The 16,737-nt window shown below is 31.7% G+C and overlaps 1 protein-coding gene across 12 annotated transcripts in view; it reads right to left on the reverse strand.

Annotated features, from left to right (window-relative positions):
• The window catches only part of LOC127726375 (allene oxide synthase-lipoxygenase protein-like), a 97,263-nt gene extending 82,514 nt beyond the window's left edge, over window positions 1-14,749 (reverse strand). For 5 of the 12 annotated variants that reach the window (XM_052233752.1, XM_052233753.1, XM_052233754.1 and 2 more), the window contains exons 1-5: window positions 14,477-14,581; window positions 7,033-7,080; window positions 3,690-4,141; window positions 2,520-2,564; window positions 1,303-1,431 (exon numbers count right to left, since the gene is read on the reverse strand). In XM_052233752.1, the coding sequence (XP_052089712.1) occupies window positions 1,303-1,431; window positions 2,520-2,564; window positions 3,690-4,141; window positions 7,033-7,054 (648 nt within the window). In that variant the 5' untranslated portion in view covers window positions 7,055-7,080; window positions 14,477-14,581. Of the gene's footprint in view, window positions 1-1,302; window positions 1,432-2,519; window positions 2,565-3,689; window positions 4,142-7,032; window positions 7,081-12,125; window positions 12,281-14,476 lie in introns of those variants that run through there. The other 7 variants (XM_052233750.1, XM_052233760.1, XM_052233756.1 and 4 more) reach the window with 7 other exon arrangements.
• Window positions 14,750-16,737: the final 1,988 nt, after the last annotated feature.

The raw sequence follows: 16,737 nt of genomic DNA on the forward strand, positions 1-16,737 counted from the left end.
AGTTTTTTATCTTTTATGTTACTATTGTGTATAATAGATATCCAATACACCCTTTTTTAAGTATTTGTGTACTATCATAACAAAATTGACAATTGTTATGGTTTCTGAGGTAAACGTTCTGTTATTGATCAAAAATACAATACATATTTTTTGCGAACGCTGCGAAAACGATATGAATCGATCCCTGTAATTAACTGACTAACAACAAATATAATAAAAAAAATATTTTAAAAAGTTCAAATAAATAACGTAGATTGATACATCATCCAGAATTTAATAATGAATTAAGGGAGCATGACATATGTCTTAGAATAATATCTTAACGTTCCTTTAAAGATGTTAATACATGACTGCTCACGAGAGTCAAGTTCCAAATCCATTAAAAATCCTATTCTGTATAAGGTCAAAATTTCTTGTTGTATTTATATTCTCAATGTTGTCCAATTGCACCAATGTAAACTGAATTTAGTTAGAATATATCATATCATACAGGTAAGTTGCCTATTGATTAAGCAACCTAATTGTAAAGTAGTACAGTCTTACAAAACAAATATAGAAGAATGGCATTTTTGTTCTTGATACTGACTTTATCAGCAAGATTATCAAGCAAGCCCGCTAGGGCGAGCTGAAATTCGAACTGATGGAGTCAGTATCAAAAATGAAAATGCCATTATTCTGTTTATCGGCAATTTGTCATAACTAAATTTTTCGTTGTTGAGAATATGGAGTAAAATGAAATAATAAGTAAAACTACTTTTACGCATACAAAACGTTGGGATAGTTGTTCGGTTATATGAATGAAGTCGCGTGTATTTCATTGATAAATTGACGCGGATGGACTTGATTATACGACGTTGCTGCACTGATACATGACGTCATTGCCTAATATTTTCGAGTATCAAGTCCTGTCCATGATCTTAAAAATATTAGGCAGTAAGATCAAAGGGAAATGTACAAATTGCCGATAAGTAGTTTTATTCTTCAACACAAGTAGACAGTGATCGAAATTATAAATTCTTCTACATTCAGGTCCGTGTGTTTCACAGAGAGTCATATGTTAAAGAATCATAGCGTTAGCACATAACAGATTGAGGCCTCATCGAATTTTTGAGGATCCATACACATACAATGTTTTAATCACCTTAACTAACCCGTTAATTATCGTTTCATCTCGGCTTCTAGTTTTATGTTTTATCTAGTTCATTAACTACTATCAAAGAACTTATCATTAACTTTGAAATTTTGTTTGCAAATGTTGTATCATTTAAATCAATGATGATGTAACGTTTAACAAGTGTTTACCTGTGGAACTCCAAAAGCTTTAGTATACACAGTCTTAACGTCTTCAACATCCTCCCATTCGTTTTTGTTCGTCATCATCAGCTTGAAGCTTTCTCCTTTTAATTTTATGCCTTCTAAAGCAAAATTGACCTGTGTTAAATGGATAAATCAATATACCATTATGTTTGGCAACTAAACATTCTTTTATTTATCACATATATGTCATTCGTTTTGATTCCAAATTAATCTACTTTAACACTTTCTTGTCATTTAAATTGTTCTTTGTTAGATACATGTAGCTGTCTCAAGTTAGAGGTCTAGCTAGCTATAACACCAGGTTTAATCTACCATTTTCTACATAAAGAAATGCCTTTACCAAGTCAGAAATATCAAATAATTAAATATCTAAAATCAGATGTTCGAATGTCATCTAGTTCCATTTATATAAAGATAAAGATGTTATTATTTTGTATCATTCGAAGGGTTCTTGTCGGCCACAAAGTTCAGCTTAAAGCTTTGTTTGGTCTAGATATTTAAGCCTGAACATATCACGGTCATAAAAATTATGGGAGTATTTGTAACACTGGTTTGTGCCATTGTTGTTTCATTGAAAATCATGTACCGAAATTTGAATAAAGTAGACTTGGAGATACTTGATGGATTGTCTAACATACATGTGAGTTGTATTGGAATTTTATGCCACTGTCATACCATTGAAAAGTTTAGCTAGCTATAAAACCAGGTTTAATCCATCATTTTCTACATAAGTAAATGCCTGCACCAAGTCAGGAATATGACAGTTGTTTTCCATTCGTTTGATGTATTTAACTTATGATTTTGCCATTTGATAAAGACTTTCCGTTTTGAATTTTCCTTGGAGTTGGGTATTTTTGCTATTTTACTTTTAATCACACTGGATGTTTCTAAATGTTAATTGAATAACGGACAATGACTTAATAATTTATTGTTCAGTTTTTAAGAGTGTCTAGATCAAAATTACCGTTTTACACCAAAATAAGTTTACTAGTAAAAGCTAGTTCACATGCTTATATCAAATATTAAAAAGGTCTTGTTATTCCAGTCTTACATACAAATTAATACACTTCCAACGGATGTATTGTAAAGGTATTGTAAATCGTCTGCGAAAACCCTTTTCAAATCTAAAATATAAATAAAGAGAGGATATACAATATGTGTTGATAGCAATGCGTGTTTACTGATAATAAATAAAAACTCACTTCGTAATGGAATGAAAATTTCTCATCTTCTGGTAATTTTTTTACCTGAAAAAAAATAACATAACATACGATATTTTTTTTTGTCACGTAAAATTTAACAAGGACTGATTTTGCTATAAAGATGGTATTAAAAAAAAATCTACAATTACCAATACACACATATAACATATATTTATACAAATATGATACTGAAAAGACATAAACTATAGCAATTTTGGGAAAATCAGTAAAGTATGACAAGGACAATAATGTAATGCCTTCTGTAAGTACACATTATTTGGTCAACATTGGCATATATCGCGCCATACAAGCATCAAAAAAGCATATACTCCACAAGAGGGCAGTCTTTAAAACACTTTCCCGTGCAAAGTAAATGCTTAAAAGTAACAGACAAAATTTAAAGGAGATTATCACACGAGGTGTTTTTCAAAGAAGTAATTTAAAACCTGAGTTAGGGGCCCTACTGAACTTGCAGTGAAGTGTGAGTTTAAGTAGAAGTTCGAAGCCCCTAAATATGATCTTGAGGTGACATGTTGATGACGGTAGCAATGTGAATGAATAAAAAAACATCAGCTTTGAGTGTAGCAAAGTCTTTGTAATGATTTGTATAATGCATATATATACATTCATATCATATCAGCTCTTGTCAAAATAATATAAATCAGAGTTTTATAAAAATGGATTAATCTCGAAGGTTTAATTTATTTGATATCAGTAAAGTGGAAAAAAAAAAGCATCGATGGTTAATTTGTTATGAGAGGAGATTAATTCTTTTCTTTGGAAATTAATAAAGAATGGAAAATAAACACCATAAAAGTTCTTATGCTATTTGTTTTCATTAGAGTTTGAACACATGTATGTCGATGTTATAACAGCAAGACCTCTGACCAATAAAACATGAATGGTTATGTCCGTATTTATAAATGTTATAAATTTGGGTTTCTGATCTTAGCGCATAGGTAGAGACATCGACGTATTGGACATTGTTAAGTCGGTCATTTTTGTATAACGTTCGTTCACTCAGATCCGTTTCATTGTTATGAGATGTATGTGATGTTCGTTGTTATAATTGTAACTTCAATTCCATCTGAATATCAATGACTAAACGTCGAATACGATTTACCTGAATATTAATGTGATTCAAAATTAACTGTTAAACTAAATCCTTACCTGAGCAGGTAATCCATGTATCTTTACCTGTAGCTGATATTCAGCCTGAATGGCCTGCAGCTCTAATTTTCTCGTTTCTAAGAATAGATCGTCTTGTGGTAAACATGTGTGGTGATTGAAAAAGTAACGACCATTTGCTTTGATCCATTTCATTGCAGGGAATATGAATGTGATGCTGTTTTTCTTATTGGTGACTTCAATCCAATCTAAATACCAGTTGCTGTACAAACCACAATTGTCTCTCCGCAGTTCAATTCTCTGGACTTCAGAAATGTTGACTTCGGAATCAATAGAAAATTTATCAATCTCACCTCTTTCAAAATCGTTTTTAAAAAAGTTATCAAGTTTGCACTCGTTTGTCTGGAAACCTTTTCCATGCAGAATGATATAGACATTAACATCCGTCCCCGATCCCTTTTGGTCTCCAGTTTTAACCGTAATGTTATATGACGCTGTTCATGAAATAAAAAAAAATATTTGATTAACCTGAGACCCTTTTAGTTATCAAATGTAGTTCAATACTTTCATTGAATTTTATCGATATTTGTTTTTATTAACTTCTTAATTTTCGTCATCAAAGGCAACTTATTATTATTTCAGAAATATTCTCTTTTCCAGTGATACAAATTTAGAAAAAAAACTGATGTTGTTACAACTTTTACCTGGTCTATTATCTTTCTACAGTAAACCATAGATGTATATAAACCCATCATAGATACCAGGATTAAAATTGTGTACGCCAGACGCGCGTTTCGTCTACAAGAGACTCGTACGTGAAGAGCATTGCGGAAAAAAAAAGTTTTGCCAAATACAGCAAAGATAATCTATTCCTAGTGTAGAAAATCCTTTGTATTTCAAAATTCAAAGTTTTGTAAAGAGTTAATTTATAATTATGATCATATCAACGCTAAGATAATTCATGTCAACACAGGAGTGATGATTATTAAAAAACGATGTATATAAAGATAGATCCCAAACATATATTTATTGCCTATAATATATATTTCAGATTTTTTATAGTATATAAACATTTATTTCAAAGTAAGCATACGATTTAAAGACAAATTAATGCGTGGACTCTTTTGCTTTATTTGCATCATCACATTTTTCCAAATATCTCCTTTTGACACTTTTCAAGTGATTTCAATTTCCACATTATTGAAATATTGTAGACATGCAAGTGCAGTCAAACTTTTATGAACATTATCAAGTTTTGATATATGATTATTTATGGGATAAAGATTTATACGTAAAATAAAAGTGTCAAAAAGTATATAGTTATCAAAGGTACCAGGATTATAATTTAATACGCCAGACGCGCGTTTCGTCTACATAAGACTTATCAGTGACGCTCAGATCAAAATAGTTATAAAGCCAAACAAGTAAAAAGTTAAAGAGCATTGAGGACCCAAAATCCAAAAAGTGGTGCCAAATACAGCTAAGGTAATCTATTCCTGGGATAATAAAATCCTTAGTTTTTCGAAAAATTCAAAGTTTTGTAACAGGAAATTTATAAAAATTACCATATAATTGATATTCATGTCAACACAGAAGTGCTGACTACTGGGCTGGTGATACCCTCGGGGACGAAACGTCCACCAGCAGTGGCATCGACCCAGTGGTGTAAATAGTTATCAAAGGTATCAGGATTATAATTTAATACACCAGACGCGCGTTTCGTCTACATAAGACTCATCAGTGACGCTCAGATCAAAATAGTTATAAAGCCGAACAAGTACAAAGTTGAAGAGCAAAGAGGACCCCAAATTCCAAAACGTTGTGCCAAATACGGCTACGGAAATCTATTCCTGGGATAAGAAAATCCTTAGTTTTTCGAAAAATTCAAAATTTGTAACAGGAAATTTATAAAAATGACAATATAATTGATATTCATGTCAACACCAAAGTGCTGACTACTGGGCAAATATAGCAAATTTAATTACAAGTCAACCTGTGTTACAGATCATCTCCCTTCAGCGTCCGTCCGTTATACGCCCCGAAAGGATTTGTTTTATTGTGAAATAAATTCTTGTATAGTTTTCACGGATATTTTTTTCTCGTTCTAAAACCGTTTTTTGTTCAAATTATTATTTGTTATTTTTTAGACATTTTATTTTATTTTTTTGTCATTGTCAACATTATTCAACTTATAACGTCAAATTAAGTTAAAGGCATTTCGATCTGATTAAAAACAAGAAATTGTGTTTTAAAAATATGCTCACATTTGAAGGCGTCGGATATTTTTTTTAAAAGATAGTACTTGTTTTTTTTTTTTTTTTTTTATTTTATTTTTCTTAATTTATGTGGAACATACTTTGCATATTTTGTTTCTCTAAAAAGGAAAGAAAAAAATAAAATAATTTATACGTCTATAATTAGAATGTCTCTATGTTTTAAAGTCTTTGAGAAATATGATATCCATCAATTCGGATTATCATTTCGTTACATAATATATGAATAGGTTTGAATTTTTAGAAATCTCAAATTTATGTTATTTAATGTTTCATTAGTAATCTATGGTTAGTTTATTCTGATGATCTTGAATAACAGACAACAATACACAGACTATGCAGGTAAAGGATGTTTTTAAGTTTTATGTTCCCAACGTGATATATTTGATTTAAAAAGAAAGTAAACTACACATTTTTGAATACATTATTCTCAAAAACTGTGGATTTATTTATTTTGTTGGTTCCAATTCTCGTTTATTAAGAACATTTTATTTTCCGAATACATACCGTGGATTCAGTATTATGCATTGTGTACTAAGGTTCGTGGATTGCGTGGGTACAGGTTAACCACGAATTTTAAATGTATTTTCTTAACCAAACAAATGAATTAAAAGACACCACTGGTTTCTTCGAGAAGCTATTTGAATAACCACCTAGGGTATACTCTAATGATGTATGACATTTTCATGAATTTGTAAAATTCACCATACTTTTAAATCAATATATAATTTCAATAGAGGGGTTTAGGTTTATACAAATCAAAACAAAAAAGTGCACTTGCATTATACTGTGCAGTAGAGATGTTGTTTTTTTTAAATTGAGGCGACAGATGTTGAAATCTCGTTTATCGATTAGGATGAGATAATTCAAGGTAACGAACAAAAACTGATAGAATCGCATGAAATCCAAAAGGAGCGCATAGTCATATCTACTACAATGGCTGATCTCCCGCCATGTGATCGCATACTCAGTAAAAATATTAAAATGAAGTATAGGACACCGACACAATGTATTGTTCAATTGGCAACTGGTGAAATAGGTCACTTTGAATTACATGCTAGTGATGCAGATTGAGATGAATTATCTAATAAAAGAACTATTATGTACTTTACCTTTGCTGATGCCACTCCCCATGACTATAAGATATTCTGTTGATCAAACTGAAAAACAAAAGAAAGAAAAAATACACAGACCTATAATGTTGAAGTACCTGTAAGTATTTGTAAGACCATTTTCGAAAACATTTTCTCTTGGATTAAAGGCACAATAGGAATCAGACGCTCAATCCGTATAACCAACCGATAGAATCGGTACACCAATTTACTGTAATTAGGTAAGCAGACGCTAAATTGTCACATTGGCATCTGCGAATAGGAAATTTAATTTTCTGACCAAATCAGACATGGAAGGTTCCACAATAGCAGTCGAAAATTTAAAATTGATAAACCCTAAACGGTCACCAATTTTCAGCGTGTTGCTACTTTCAATTGATCGAAGGTAGAAATTATCTATATTTGTGCGGACAATAGTGTTGGGTTTCGACCTTAGGCTGTGTTTCAGTCCAGAAGTCATTTTATGGAGGTATCACACTTCATCGTTCGCGGCGCTCTGGTAGAGATAGCAGTGAATCCTTTAGGATTGATTGATAAATTCTTGGAATTAAGCAAACAATATTTTCAGCCAAGTTGCCCCTGTTGGTTCACTTACAGTTTTTCAGCTGGATTTTTTTGTGTCGTTTTGCTCAACTGTTTTATTAATGTAGGAGGAGAGAAAGGGTAAGCAGCGTTTATCTTCTATGACTTTCATTGTAACTTGTTCTTGTCACTTTCAACTATTTGGGAACTCCCGATGAGAACAACGGATTGTAATAGTGGTGACACTGTTGTGTTTCGTGATCTCACAATATATGAAGGCACTCGAAAATTATGCGTAAAAGTATACATTGTCAAAACCTAGTAGTTAAAATAAGACAGTTGCAAGGCACCAGTGTAAAAATATGGAATCATTAAAATTACTTGCACAAAACCACATACGACAATATTCCAAACCAAACAACATTCAACTGTCAAGCTGGAACATTAATTCGGCCACGGAGTTGTTAAACATTGCAGAGGTGTGCCCTAAACTTGCAGGTACAATGACCACTGGGGCTCAAATAGGGAGATCAAGACCCCAGCAGCACCTAGGTATAGTCGTGTGTACCGGGGATCAGGAAAAGGAGAATCGGCAACACCATAAGATCCAGCAACAGGAACTAGTAAAAAGTTAAGAATACCAGGGAATATAAGTAAGTCTAAGGGGTCCACCACGGGGTAAGCATGTGTCCTACAAAAGACCCTTAAATATTACGAGTCTATTAATTGGCTTTCTTGCTATGCTTAGTTTTCTAGACAAAAAAGTGAAAGGACCAATCGAGCAGGTCCTTGGACAGGAAACCCAGTGACTGCTACGTCTTGTTTGTGGAAGGGAAGCAAACCTTGTCTTATTAGACCTTGTTAATAAATTGACCAAACGTTTTGGGCTAAACGAGTTGACCGCAATTTCCGGAACTACCAAGAATCCACCCTAGGATTGATGAATTCAAGATCCGATCTGATACCCGATCAATGAGTAAGTTTAGCTTTACTGGTGGTTTAATTGCTACAAAATGTCGAGTCAAATTCAGATTGATAAATTCGAGAACGGACATCAAGGAACAATTCATTGAGTGCTCGTCTGACTATATAACCATATACACCACCACTTACGATACATATTGCTGTCATTGACCTACAAACAATTTGTCAGACTGCATGTATTCCATGTTATAAAAAAAATGATATATAAGAAACTAGTCGTATCAAGAACACATAAAACACCAGAATTTTGCGTTACAATTGTTGTCAGAAGGATTTGCAATATTATGGAGGCATATGATTACAAGTTAGATAAAATGCATATGGATATCCATATATTGAAATAAATATTGTGTCAAAAATTACTGTTAAAAGTCCTATAACTCTAAAACGACAAATCTTAAAGCTTTTAAATCCAAAGCGAGTCTAGATTTACCAATTTCAGCAACAATGTAATTTGATCCCAGTAACTGAATCTATTATTAATTGTCAACTCAAACAGTACCTATAGATTGGCGGCATTTAAGATTTTTTCTATCAATCCTATAATGTTCCGGTAATATTTATGGGAATTTATGAAAACAAATTTGAGTTATGTAGAAAGTGTTTTACACTAATGAGTATATGTACAAAGGAGATACATAACCAATTTATCTTACTAAATCAAACACATACCTCACGTCTTACCTAACAGTATGATACAACAAAGCACTCCAAATCTTTAATAAACAAGCTAAAGCTAAAACTAAAGCTAAAACTTGTGACACAATACGAAACAGACGCTCAACTAAAACTACCCGAGAGTACATGTCAGATAAACAGACAATGTTTACAATTGGTTATGAACTGATGAAGACGAAATTGTTATTTGGTGTTCTTGTTGCTCAGTCTTTATTTTCTATGTTTTGTTTTGTGTCCTATTGTTTGTCTGTTTGTCTTTTTCTTTTTTAGCCATGGCGTTGTCAGTTTATTTTCGATTTATGAGTTTGAATGTCCCTCTGGTATCTTTTGCCCCTCTTTTATTTGACGATATTATTACAGGGGTCATACATGTTATTGGCCAGGCATACTTTTTTGTTTTGTTTCTTTTTTTTTCATATATCAAGCTGCTTTATTTAAACTCGCTCATTGGAATAAAATAACGTAAAACAAGTCGGTATTGGAAAATAATTTATCGTTAAATACCGGCAAAATCCAACGAATGATCGCTTTAACGGAAAGCATTCTGTGACTACTTCTAGCAACTAATACATCTATAAAAGTACATCAACATACGCCAAAATTCGATGCAACTAATACATCTATAAAAGTACATCAACATACGATGGCTGTACATAGACGATTTCGTAAATAATCGTTATAAAAATGCAAGGGAAAAAAGGTCATTTAATGTTTATTTAATTTTTCAATACTTTTTTAACTCAATGTATTTATGTAAATCTCTTACAGTTCCCTCCGTGCTACTCACAAACAAGGAAATCTGATATAGTAATATGACAAAGAACAGGGTGTCTTTTAAACAAAATTGCCTATAGCAAGTTAATCATATTAAGCAATAAATATTTGTCACCCATGCAATATTTTTAATATCCTTGTTTAGAAAAGCGTTCCTGTGTCAAATGTGAAAAGATATCTATTACATAAACATATCGGATGTGTTGTGTAACCTGTTATCTTTTCTCAATTTGAACTTTAAAACACGGTAATGTATAATATTTTTGTACGACTTTGCCTCCAGCAGAGCTAATGAAAAACAGTACATTAACGGGTGTTACACGGACACTTTTTAGATGATACACGGACACTTTTTAGTTGTTACACGGACACTTTCTATGAATAGAATCATTCGTGCATGATCATTCAGTTCATGGGCACTTTAAATTTCAATTAGATTTGAACATTTTGTTTTACCTACATATTTCCGGTCTTTTTTTTGAAATATTTGCGTTGTCATCAATAACTATATTTTTTTCAAACAATTCCAGTATATTACTATTCATATCAGTACTCTAAGGGATTGACCATTTAATTTCAAAAGGGGGGTTATGGTTTTTTTCTTAAAAATATTCTGATCCCCAATTCTATGAGAAAAATATATCGTGGTCAAGCAGATGACAAAGTAATGTTGTTCTGATTCATGATTTTCCAAACACCGTATATAAAAGTGCTTATTTCGAAAAAAAAAATTGGGTGATACTGATAGCGTTGAAAAACTAAATGATTCTCTTACTCAGAAAAAAATATACCCCCCTTTTGAAGCTAAATGGTCGGTCCGTAAATGTATTGTTTTCTTCAATCTACATGTATGGGCATGAATAGTAATCTGGACAATGCTGACAGTAAAGGAATGCTGGTACCGACGTTTATATTTCATTTTTATATTAAAAAAGACAGGAAATATATATATAAAAAAATTAAATCTAATCAGAAGATAAAACTCCTATCAACTCACAAATACACGATTGATCCTTTAAATAAAAAAATGTCTGTGTAATACATGTTCAAATAGGCAGCCAATCTTGAAGAACTATGTCACCAATTTTGGACAGTAAGATGCAATTGGATCATATTGTGACACGTGTTTAATCCTGATCAACACTATTAGAGACATATAAAAACCTATAAGCATGAAAAATTTGTAAAGATCCAAATAATATGCCTATATATATAATAACAACACAAAATCCATTTTTTCATAACATTTAATTCTCTAATGAAATAGCAAATGTACATATATAGTGTTATTGAATTCATAAATATTGAATTCATATATATTGAATACATATATTTGGGAGCAAACGTAAGATTTTTATTATTTTTTAAGGAGGAATTGCGGAATGGACAGGCACATCCTGCATTTTCTCCACAAAAAAAGGACTAATTATAAAAAAGAAGATGTGGTATGATTGCCAATGAGACAACTCTCCACAAGAGACCAGATGACACGGAAATTAACAACAATAGGTCACCGTACGGCCTTTAACAATGAGAAAAACCCATACCGCACAGTCAGCTATAAAAGGCCCCGAAATGACAATGTAAAACAATTCAAACGAGAAAACTAACGACCTAATTTATGTACAAAAAATGAACGAAAAACAATTTGTAACACATAAACAAACGACAACCACTGAATTACAGGCTCCTGACTTGGGACAGGCACATACATACAGAATGTGGCGGGGTTAAAGAGGTTAGCGGGATCCCAACCCTCCCTCTAACCTGGGACAGTGGTGTAACAGTACAACATAAGAACGAACTATAAAAATCAGTTGAAAGAGGCTTAACTCATCAGATGGATAAAAATACAAATACTTCAAATACAAGTGGACGTGGCCGGGTACTTGTACATCCAAACAACAAAGAGACACTAAGTACAGATCTGAGAGTACTCGCAGTTACTGACAGCTAGTTCAAAGCCACTAACAACTAATAAAAAAAATCATGCAACTAAGACTAAATTATCAATCCGTACACATCCAACATCCAATGGATTTAGTGTAAGCCTGTTTATTTCAAATCTTTTTTACCCCCCCCCCCCCCCCTTTTCCGTGTTTCCCAAAATAAAAATCAAATGTTATTTTGCTTACCTCTAAAATCTTTTTCATTCTTTATTTACTTGCGAAGTTGCAATTTAAAATGTCTCAGATGTGGACGTCATTCATCTTTTACTTGACATGGTTCTTTTTTATAAAATTATTAGATTCTTGAATTTCTTGAGAAAAAACTCTCAGCTGAATGAAAGGGAAAAAAGTTTGTTAAAACTGTAACTTACATTAACTGGTATATGGCCGTTTAAGTTTCTAATCTGTTTAATTTTGCTACCTCTTCTAAATACAAAATGTACTACTTCTTTCTTGAAACGTCGTACAAATCAGATACAAAACAAAGGTAACAAAAAAACAGGCCGAAAACAAAATGCCGTATAGTTTTACTGCACTTGTAGTCAAGACAAGGTCCTCGGCTATGGTCTCGGACCTTCACCTGACTTCTCGTGCAGAAAAACTATCCGGCAACGGTTGTTACCGGCCTGTTTTTTTGTTACGTTTTTATTGTGTCTAATACATAACTACATTCATATAATACAAAACATTTATGTTCTGTACATACATACAATTTAATACTTGATTTATTGTCACATTTATTTTTCAAGATTTCTCATATGATTATTTGCAAATCTCTATTTATTTCGAAGTATAATTTAATATTGTTTTAGGAAATTTGGCAGATCTGTTTTTTTATTGATAAACATAAACATTGCTTCATCTGAAAAAATTCCGGTCTGAAACCTTTTTCTTGTAGCTATATTTTCTTGAAATATGATGGTTTTTATTTTATAGTTCATTCTAGAAAATCTTTCTCATTTCTTCAAATATAAGTTGTCTGTGTACTTGCATGTAGAACTACTATGGGTTCTTCGTATTGGCTTTTTTAAAAGTAACAATTTTTTATTGCATAATTTCTGTATCAACTTACTAAGTTTACAGCTTTTAACTTAGTATCCTTCATCTTAATGTATAGATATAAGAAGATGTTGTATGAGTGCCAATGAGACAACTCTCCATTCAAGTCACAATTTGTGAAAAGTAAAACATTATAGGTCAAAGTACGGCCTTCAACACGGAGCCTTAGCTCACACCAAACAGCAAGCTATAATTGGCCCAAAATGACTAGTGTAAATTCAAACAATTCAAACAGGAAAACCACCGGTCCACCCTATATGAAAAACAAGAAACACTTATGAACCACATCGACAAACGACAACCACTGAACAGCAGGTTTCTGACTTAGGACAGGTGCAAACAAATGCAGTGGGTTTTAAACGTTTAAACAGGCGCCAATCTTCACCCTAACCTGAAACAGTAGTTTAATATTACAACATAAAAGACACACTTTAAAAAATCAATTGAAATTGCTTAACTCGATCAAAAAGAAATATTAGCAAAAACAAGTAAACATACACTGAACGAATAAATTTGATCTTTGACACGATATAAATACAATATGTAAAACACGATACAAATATAATATGCAAAACAATGTTAAAAATACAATTAGGTTATAATATACCTTATAGTGAAGGGAAGCACTATTTGGTAATATATAGTTTATTCATAAAAATAGTAATTATGATATAATTCATTCCACAAACGTTTTTAATAAACCATTAGAAAAACATATACAGATCTTTGTTTTTTCTTCTTTTTTTAAGTAACTTGGTTTTCCGGAATAAACTTCGTTATCGGTGTGATCCGTTTTCTATCTAATTTAGTGATGCTTTGCCGTGCGCTGTCGAATAGATTTAGGATATGTATCCTCTAAAATTCCTAATCAAAAGAAGATTCAACCGATTTAATCAAATTTGGTGAGAATATAACGTTTTTGAATCATCAACTGATCTTTTCTATATCGACATGTATATTTATTCTATTGCCCAATTTATAATATTCATCTGAAAATACACAGTATTTTTCTACACTAATTAACAACCGTACCGATAAATCAATTTTTTTGTCTCCTTTTGTCTCTTTTTCTGAGACATGATGTGCTTTATATATTGAAAAAAGTAAAATAATCACAATACCGAACTCCCGGAAAGTCCCTAATTTGTTATTTTATTTTTTGTATTGTCAACTTAAAAAGAGTTTCTGTGTTTGTTTATTCATCTATGCATCGATATATTCCTTTGTATTCAAAATTCTAGGATCGTCTTATTTGTTTTGAAAATAAAACGAATTGTTATTGTCATTGTATTATTTCAAAATTGCTGAGTATTGCATTGATTAATAATTCGTTTATCCAGTTGATTTTTTTTTAATTATTTAGTCTTCAAACTTTTGAACAAGACCTACAGGAGATAAAACATGAAAACAAGGAGCAAGAAATAATAAATTACGTTCATTTATGATATTAACGAGTACATTGTTAACTTAAAGCTTACCTTAGAGTATCGAATAATTCTTTCATTTGGTTTAAAAAAAAACTCTCAATATATAGTATAATTATGAATGTTGCTGTATATTTACAAACACTGCCAGGATTGATACAGTTTTATGTTTAAATATATATCTGAATATATTTCGGGAAATTTGATTGGCTCTCGTGTTAAATCCTGTTCATGTAACCCTAATCTAGGCATACAAACAAAGGCACACAGCCAACAATGTTAGAAACTTAAATGATGCATGCAATTCTTCCAAATGCATTCCACTCCAAAACTTTAAAAAACTTCACAAATCGTTAAACGTAATATTTGATCAGTTTTTCAACGCTAGTACAGGTTTGGGATTTCAAATATTTTGGTCCTGAACTTCACTGAAAATTTTGAAAGTGGTTTTCGAAATGCGCATCTGGTGCAGCAAAAATATCGTAAATGATACCATTTATAATCGATCAAGATTTTAACGTGCATAGTTTTAAAGGGGGTCATAAATATTTTATTTATTTACAGGTGGAACTAACTTACAATTTTGCTGATCGTTTAAGTAACTGAAATATCAAAAAGGGGAGAATAAAGTTTATAAAACAGAATTCGAAATAAACATACAAGATTTAGAAAATATAATAACAAATTCGATTTTTTAAAAGTGCCCCCAAAATGTAACTGCATTTTATACGTTACACGATAGAAACATATTGATAACAATTAAAAAGTAATTATAATCAAATGTTATAGTAAATAAAAATAAAGTAGGCCAGGGCACCTGACGAGGATGAACGGCCTTGGTCGAACTTGACCTAAATGATACCCGAAACACCAGGTGTAATATCATCAAATTAAAGAAAGTCATAGACGACCAGTTGATTACCACAGATCATTTACGTTGGGAAAATCTTTTCAAATAAATAGATGTGTAAAAGTTTATAATTAACCACAGAACAATCTACCGAGAAAAGGTCAAATCAGGTTTTAACAGTTAAAGATAATATATATAATTTAAAGTAGATATATATAAGCGAAACATGCTATATGTATGAATCACCAAATCATGCATAAACAGAGCAATAACAGAATAAACCTGTAATTGAAGACAAACATTTAAATGCATATAAAATTGGATATAATGTATACACAGCGATACATGGAAAATCATTATAGAAACTCGATACAGACAACAAATAAAATCTCCTATAGAAAATGGTAATAGTAAGTTTTGCTGGGATTGGTTCATGTACACGACTATTTTTAAAAATTGTGATAGTTTTTTTTTTGTTTTACCTTCATGTGGATTTTATAAACATCTAGCATACACCAGAAGTATGACAAAGAATCAAAATTCCTGTCAGATAGGAAGTTATGTCTTAAAAGCAGGTGTCTCCGCCTACTCCGGACACATAACTTACAAAAGGAAATCCTTATTGTTTTATCTATTTTTAAAAGATACTTTTTACTCTACTGTATTTTCTTTGATATTCTTTCTTAACTAGAAATCATGGAATTTTATGTATTCTATGCAACCCTCGACTACATGTTAACATACTTTGGTGAGTGCTATGAAATTCCTTTCAGATTTTCAATTTTGATTAATAGGCAATTCCTATTTGTTGTCGTTTGACTCAAAGATGTGGTCATGATTGTTGAAACATAGTCAAGTTATATAATCGCATTGGGATTTTAGAGCAATTGGAATATACAGAGACTTTTACTTTACAATTTCTGGATGGTTTGGAATGTTGTGCGACAGGTGTCAGCAACCATAAGAGGAGCCACATTATTATCTTTACCTTAAGCTTCTTCGTTGGATTTCTAAAGTCAGAAAACATTGGCAAGGACAAAAAAAAATTCAAAAACATAGACTAAAAGAAGATGTGAGGTATAATATAATAGGTTAATGAAATAGCAAAGGCAAAAAGAGATCAGCAGACGCTAAAAAAGACAGGTGTCTTTACAGTAAGAACAACTTTAAATCAGTTCTGTTTTGTAAATGAATTTATTGTCAATTTGTACATTTTCCCTTTCATCTTACTGCCTTATATATTTAAGATCATGGACATGACTTGATACATATAGAATAATGGCATTTTTATTTTTGATACTAACTTTATCAGCAAGAATATCAAGCGAGCCCGCAATTATTCTGTTTATCGGCAATTTGTCATAACTGTAGATTTCTTTTGTTGAGAAAATGAAATAAATGAAATAAAACTACTTTTACGCGTATAAAACGTTGGGACAGTTGTTCGGTTGTATGAATGATGTCG

The sequence above is a fragment of the Mytilus californianus genome, unplaced genomic scaffold, assembly GCF_021869535.1.
Source record: "Mytilus californianus isolate M0D057914Y unplaced genomic scaffold, xbMytCali1.0.p SCAF_17, whole genome shotgun sequence".
Taxonomy (NCBI): domain Eukaryota; kingdom Metazoa; phylum Mollusca; class Bivalvia; order Mytilida; family Mytilidae; genus Mytilus; species Mytilus californianus.